Here is a 7,707-nt window from a genome sequence, read left to right on the forward strand (position 1 = left end):
TATCGTAGCGCTCACTCAGCGCTTTTGACGCATCTTTTTGAGCCAAAAGTCGATTTCAAATCGGTATTCTAAAGGGGTCCCCTCGCATTAAATATGATACTAAGGTTTCTAATCATTTCTCTATTATGTCCGCAGCAATCTTTTTTTAAACCAATACTATTAAGCGCTCTTTTTCATATTATTATTCCCGGTTACTCAATTTTTATTTCCGCAAAGTCAATTTCGATTACATTTTTAAGTTTGGCATGTCCAAACTAAATACATACATATATATATGTCACCAATACATACATACGCATATTTTTATATTTCCATTTTCGGTTGATTTCAATGCCGGATATTGTATTAAGACATTATGGTACGTTAGCCAAATAAAAGTTTTAAGTGAAGCTGGTTAGTTGGTTTATAATATGTATGTATGCATTTCAAACGCAATTTGGTAATAAAAGATAAGTAGCCAAATTTACTCAATTTTGGCAACGGCAACACTTAAATTTAATTTTTTTTTTTTTCAAGTTCAAATATTAATTTTGACTTAGCGAAAGAATATGCAATTAAATTATATTTGTTTTGAAGTTTCATTGCCAATTTTGTAATTCAATTTATTTATAATGAACTTTCTATTCGATGCAGTTTATGGTTGACCTAAACGTCTGCAAAAGAAACATACTGACTTTGAAGTGCTTTAAGCCAAATGCTTTTTAATGTAGTTGAAATCAAATGCAGAGTCGGACAATCGACTTACTGCTTGAACACAAATCAGACTGAACATTTGAAAGCACATTTATGAACATGGCTGGCTGTGGCTGAGCGTGCAGAGATGCCTGCGGTTACTTGTTAGCTTCCAGAAGGTCCGGATTCGAATCCCAACAGACACAACATATTTAAGTGATAATAAAAAACGAAATTTTTGTGTCTTGAAAATATGAAAAAGCAACTGTGAAGTGCAAGACGAAAGCGTATTCAAACGAAATATGCTGAATTTGAAGTGCTTTAAGAAAAATGCATTTAGCCAAGACATTTTATTCTAAACTTATTATTTTTCATTTTCCACAAAGTGAAAGAATTCTAAAAGCTGCTTCGCAAAAATTTAAAATATTTTTTCCCATTGTTGAATTTCCACTAGGTATTCAAATCGAAAATACAAAGGCATTTACATAAATACCCAAATTTTTTATTAAAATCTTTGTCATTTAGCGCCCAGTGAAAATCCGGTATAAGTTGTGGTTTCATAATTATACATAAATACTCTGGTTGAAATGTTCATTTAATCTACATAGGTGTGTATGTATATATTTATAATTTAATTTACCTGCAATATGGCACCATAAGCCAACAATCCTTTGGAGCACTTCTTATCCAAGTTTATGACTTCTGACAATCGATCAAAGGCCTTCTGTGTTTCATTGATTTTCAAATATAGCACACCAATTTCTGTGAGAACTTCAATATTTTCTGGTGATAAACTGTACAAAAAAATATGTTGTATCGAAATTAATTATTAAGGTTGTAGAATAGTTTATGTTTTTAATAATTTATTTATTTTTAAGTATTTGCAAAATCTTGACTATAACAAAAATAACAAATGAACTTAATTGAATAAATATCGTTTTCCGAATGAAAATTATTGAAAAATATCTTTCAAGTAAAAAGTTGAAATCAAATATTCTATAACAAATTTCAAGATCTATGAAAAACTATAAAATAGCAAAGTATATTAAAACTCTATTAGGGTATTCATCTAAACGCGTAAATAAGGAATTTAAGCATTTAGATGAATATCCATAATATGATTGATTTTTTTTTTTTTACTTACAACAAGTAATTTTTAAGCAAAAAGCCTAACCGACTTCAATTCTCATAAAAAAATTTAGGAGTACCGTTAATTTCTTCATGATCCAATGATCGGATCTAAACCAAATTAGTATGGGACCACCTATGAGTCACTACCTCTCTGATAGAAAAATCGGTTGACGTGGTCAAAAGTTATGCGGTAACCTACATTAAAAAAAAAAATACATTAAAAAAATATTCCGACGAACTGATAACCTTCTCCTCTCCTTTCTTTGAAATCGGTTAATAATAAGTTTTTTCAACTAAAGTTTGTTGGGTTTTTGGAATTTCACAGCCCAAAGGCTAAAGTGTGGAATTTTAAATTTGTTCATTGCATGTTTTTCAATGCAAATGGCGCGCTTTCATAAACAAAAATTGTGATTGCTTGTATTTAGCGCAAAATTTCGCGGTATTGTTCTTACTTCTACGAATACACAAACTACATATTTTTAAATAAAAAATACATTTTTCAAGAGCAAATATGTAGGTACACTAGGGTGGTCCAAAAACAGTAAAGTCGAAATTTTTATGCTCTCACCGCCTAGGATTGTTCTATATCGAAAAAAGTATACCTCTATTTTTTTATTTTGAAATAAAAAAGTATTTAGAGGTCGCTCAACGCTCTTCAAGTTTTCCATGTATTTTTATATGGGGAAAAATAAAAATTTTCGTAGAAATGGTATAGAATTCTGGAAAACCGATATTTTTCGATCGAAAAACTCTGGTACTCTTCAGGATACTTTCAACAATAATACCCAATTATTTATTTAACCATTTTTTAATACTAAATAATACGAAAATAAATAAACAATTGGGTATTATTATTGGGAATCTCTTGCAGATAAACAGAGCTTTCTGCTAGTTAAATATTGATTTTTAACTATTCTATACCATTTCTACGAAAAGTTGTTTTTTTTTCTCCATATAAAATAACTACATGCACGACTTTTGGCGCTTTGAGCGACCTCTAAATATTTTTTGATTTCAAAATAAAAAAATAAGGGCATATTTTTTCGTTATAGAACAATCCTAAGGGGTGAGAGCATAAAAATTCCGACTTTACTTTTTCACATGCATTTTTGGACCACCCTAATCTACATATGTATATATGTATATAAGTGTAATGATGGGCCACTCACAGCAAACAGTTCTCGAGCACCTCAATTGCCTTGCTGTAATCCTTCTCCTTACGCAGAATTTCACCAAGTCGCTGAAAGCTTTCCAATTTTTTGCCAGATTGCACTGCCCTTTCAAAGTAAACTTTCGCCTCGGCCTCTTCTTGACGTGCGAGCGCAAATTGATTGCAAGCAGCCGCTGAACGATGCAACAATTCGCCAATGAAATGGCAAATTTCATGATCCTGCCGTGGGGAGAGCTCTTCAGCTTCGCGAAAGATGCTTAACGCCTGATTGAAACGGCCCATAATAAAGCTGCAATGATGCCGCAGTAAATGCGAAAAGTATATTAAAGTTTTGCGTACGACAGCTGTAACACAGCGAGTAGTTATGAAGGCGTTTAAAATTATGTAGCTATTAAAATTTACAGACAATTTCTGATATTTACTTATTAATTAAAATCTGTATTGTTTTAAGACCCACCTCTCATATTGGGTATTCGTGGTATTGGTATCGCCGATTGCACTGGATGTGACTCAATAATAAGAGCGCAGGCATTAGGGCCCAAACTCTCTTAATGGGCAATTTTTTCTAGCTAGCTTAAAAATGCCTAGAAATTCTCGCAGTCTTTTAGTAAATAAGCGATATGTACGATTGAAAACACAAGATAAGTAGTAAGCCTCTATATGTATGTAAATAGTAAGTATGTGCATTAGAGTGGTCCTTAAAAATATCAACAGCATGAGCGCACCCCTTTATTTTGTTGTACGTACAACATAGGAACATCCAGGAAAAAAATGTTAGGTGTCAGTGCTGAGGCGACGCTTCTCCCAGGTTTTGAAAATACTGAATTTTTTTTATGAATAATTTAATTTATTTTTTTCTTTTGTATAAATCATTTATATGAATAAGTTTCAGTAATATGTCAAAGCTATCACATTTCAAGTGAAAATGTTGACGAATTTTTGCGAATTAAAAAAATTTAAATTTTTTCAAACCCAGATAGCGACTCCTAATTTTTTTTTAGTAAATGTCTTTATTTTAAACGTAGAAATAAAGGGCTGCCCCATCAAAATGTGAATGTTAATATTCTTATGAACCACCCTAATGTATGTACATCATTATTCGTGAAAAAAAACTAATCCAAATTTATTTTGTGAATTTTTCTAGTCGTACGATGCACGTTTGCATGTACTTATATATAAACTTTATTCACCATTTGCATGTACTTATGTATAAACTTTATTCACCATTAAAGCACTTACTACGACGCACTTTTGTTCTTTGTTGTAAAAGAGATTTGAGGCAGGCCAAAAAAGTGAAGTTAAAAAAATACACCCTACATCGCCGTCAAAATTGCTAAAACATTGCATTAGATATATATGTATATCTACATAAGTATTTATGTACTGTATGTATAACACGGTCGAGGCCATCTAATTATATAAAAGTATGTATGAATGTATCATATATATGTGCAAATATATCTAAAATTAAATACGTACATACATCTACATTAGACCGTACCAGAAAAAAACGTGCGCCGCACACCCCTGAGTTGTAAAGTATTTTTGCAGCACAATTTTGTGAATTATTTTTTTTTATTGGCGAAACTTACGGGTCGTCTATTATTAAAGTATGAAATATCGATGTTTTTGTCTCTAGACGACAATTTGTTTATTCTTCAGTGCACTGATCTCAATATCCCCTTTCTAGTATTTACCAACCAGATCTCAGTTTTATCAACCTTACGTTCCGCCCCAACACCAGCAAATTGAAACTTTCTAAAAATCATTAAACTCTTGGTAAGGAAGTATTTTGATTATTCCATTAAAACTATAAAAAAAAATGTATTACTGAATGTATGTAGGTGCCACCGAAAAATGTTTTCGGAATCGCTTTACAAAAATACCTGAGACTCAGGGGTGTAGGGCGAACTTTTTTTGTTTTGCGTGTAAGGTGGTACGTTCTAATATAAATATATATATATGTATGTATGTACATAAGCGTACGTATGTTTTATGCATTTATACTTACAGTGTTTTGCCAATCTCCTTGTAAGTTTCAATATTTTTTGAATTTAAGTCGAGTGCTTTTTGTAGATTACGTAGCGCCTCAATGCTGTTGCCCTCTTCACGGTCAATTAAACCCTAAGCTTGCAGCAAGTTAAATGGCGGTCAGCAAGAAGTAAGTGAAGCAGAACATATGCAGCCAGTTTAAGCGAGAGCAAGAAAATCGTTATCGCCGGAGTGTGAATGAAGGAGCAGTGGAGAGGGGGAATATTAAAGAATAGCATTAAATTGTAGTAAGTCATTGTAAATTTAGTAAAGTTTAGAAAGAAAAACTGATAAAATATTATATATTCTTAATAAAAAAAGAATGCGAATTACGATAAAAGAAAGGCATTGAAAATATTTGTTTAACTTGTTTAATAAATGACAGTTCTGAAGTATGGGATGAGAAGCAAAAAAATTTTGGATAACTAAGCTCACCGGGCTGTCCTAAACAGCTCAATGAGTTTTGTATTTTTAAGATATAATTTTGCTTTTTTTTTTTGACATGGGTGGGTCGTTCGTTAAAGCAAAAAAAAACTCAGCTGGAGCATTTTCAGTAATGACGACGAACAAAATATATGGATGTGGATACATAGATATGGATGTATGTATAATTAATTTTATACTACCTGATATTTTAAGTATATACCATGTGTCAAATCATAAACGCGCCAGATATTAAGAGTTTTATATTTTACTTATTTTTACATAAAAACGTATTTATTCCTAGCAAAACCCGTATATATCTACTGAAAAATTTACTTTTTGTCGCTTACGCCTTTTTGGGCTCGGCTTAGGGCTCGATATATTCGACGACTTTTGTTATATGGAAAAAATGGTCTAATTAAAAGGCGCGAAATTTTCACTTTAGTAAAAAAAAAATAATTAAAATTAAAGAGTCGTATAGTTATGATATGCGCTATAGTACACTCAAAACGGTACACACATTTAGAGGTTGAAACGAATAATGAAAGTGTCGAAAGTTCCGGAAAAATCTTGTCCCAACGGAACATCTCAAATTTAGTTTGAAAGACGGGAAGTCCCAGCAAATACGGGACATTTGGCGCTAAATGCCTGGTATTGAGCTCTAGCCTTAACGATTGGTTTTTTCACACACACACACACACACACATACCTTGACATAATACAAATACTCTGGATTCAAACTTCTATAAAGCTCTCGATCGATTATGATGCGACAACGTATAAAATCACGTCGCGCATAGTAGAGATGGACCAACCAATCGATGTTAGTGCCAGCCGCCATGATGGGAACTAATCAAGGAAAAATAATATTATGTGCTTAGAATAAATTTTCCGAATGTGATTTTAATATAAATTTTATTACGCACCTGCTTTGACCACCTCCAACGTGGGCAGCGTTATAACCTGCCCATTGACTATAATCTCGTCCGCACTGGCCATGCAATTGAAGTTGCTAATAGAGTCAAAGTTTTGTGTGACTCAAAAATGAATTCCACTTTTTTCACAGCAAAATGAAAAATTGCGTTTGTGAGGGAGTAGACAATTTGTTGCCAAGTGGCTAGCTAATGCGTATATCGTCGCCGTATTTGTATCTGTATACGAGTATAAAAAACAAACACACACAAAATATTTCCTTTTTTTATTTATATTAGTACTCGTAACTAGAATGTTATGCTGTTTTTGTTTGTGTTATTTGATTAAGCTGGTGGTAGATTATTTAGGTAAGCCAAGCGGATAAGTATGTACTTATGCTACAGTAAATTCATTGTTGACCAAAACAAAATCAGTGGCCATGGCAACTTGGTGTGTGGGCATGCCAATGGCAATAATTTGAAGGTTGCTATCTGGTCATTCGTTTCATACAAATGATGAATTCTGTGCTTCTTTTATGTCAATAAAAGCATTTATTACTTTAAAATTGGGAAACAAGCCAAATACAATAAATATCGAGCCCTAACCGCCAAAATAACGTAAGCGACATTTTTTTCAAAATTTTCTTTTTGATGCAGAAATGCATCTAGATGCTCTAGGAATATTTCTGCATCAAAAAGAAAATTTTGAAAAAAATGTCGATTGCGTTATTTTGGCTGTTAGTGCTCGATATATGTATCTACTTATGGCGCCAAGAGCAAAAAAATGCTTCAAATTTCATAACGAAGTGTATTTTTATTAAACCCATAGGCAACAGTTATTTGTGAATGGTGATATTTTATTTTAACCCTCTAACAGGTAAGGCAGTTAGAGCAGTTGACGCAAAATATTGGACTGGAAAGAGACCAGTTATCGTCGGAAATCTTGCGGATAGCCATGGAAAATGCGACAAAACGGATATCATCTTTTCCACTTAACATAAAAAATTGTAGAGGTTCAAATAGAGGTTTCCATTGCTCAAAATTTAATTTTTTTGTTAAGTAAAAAGTTAATCAAAAACAAAATTGGATGATTAATTTTGCGCCACCCTGTGCAAGCTCGTATATTGAATATATTTTTAACATAATTTTCACGTATGAAAATATTGAATGCAATTTTTCTCAACCGCTATCATCAGCATCTTCAAACATTTGTGAATTCATTCTGGTTGTCGTGATTTAATAATTGAATTTACGTAGACTTTTTAAACAGGTGGCAACCGTGTTCAAAAATATTTTCAAAGTAAAACTTTCTTATACCTCTTTCGTTTTGTTTGTTATATTTTCATTCGATTTATTAATTAAATTGAA

At 32.3% G+C, this 7,707-nt stretch overlaps 1 protein-coding gene across 1 annotated transcript; it reads right to left on the reverse strand.

Annotated features, from left to right (window-relative positions):
• Window positions 1–1,312: 1,312 nt before the first annotated feature.
• LOC118753704 (Bardet-Biedl syndrome 4 protein homolog) lies at window positions 1,313–6,544 on the reverse strand (the record flags this gene model as incomplete). Its single annotated transcript, XM_036488573.1, has 5 exons — window positions 6,355–6,544; window positions 6,138–6,277; window positions 4,986–5,098; window positions 2,973–3,263; window positions 1,313–1,466 (listed from the first exon to the last, which is right to left on the reverse strand). Coding segments are annotated over exons 1-5 (771 nt in total), but the record flags the coding sequence as incomplete, so codon positions are not given.
• Window positions 6,545–7,707: the final 1,163 nt, after the last annotated feature.

The sequence above is a fragment of the Rhagoletis pomonella genome, unplaced genomic scaffold, assembly GCF_013731165.1.
Source record: "Rhagoletis pomonella isolate Grant_MI unplaced genomic scaffold, Rhpom_1.0 Rhpom_scaffold_02766, whole genome shotgun sequence".
Taxonomy (NCBI): Eukaryota; Metazoa; Arthropoda; class Insecta; order Diptera; family Tephritidae; genus Rhagoletis; species Rhagoletis pomonella.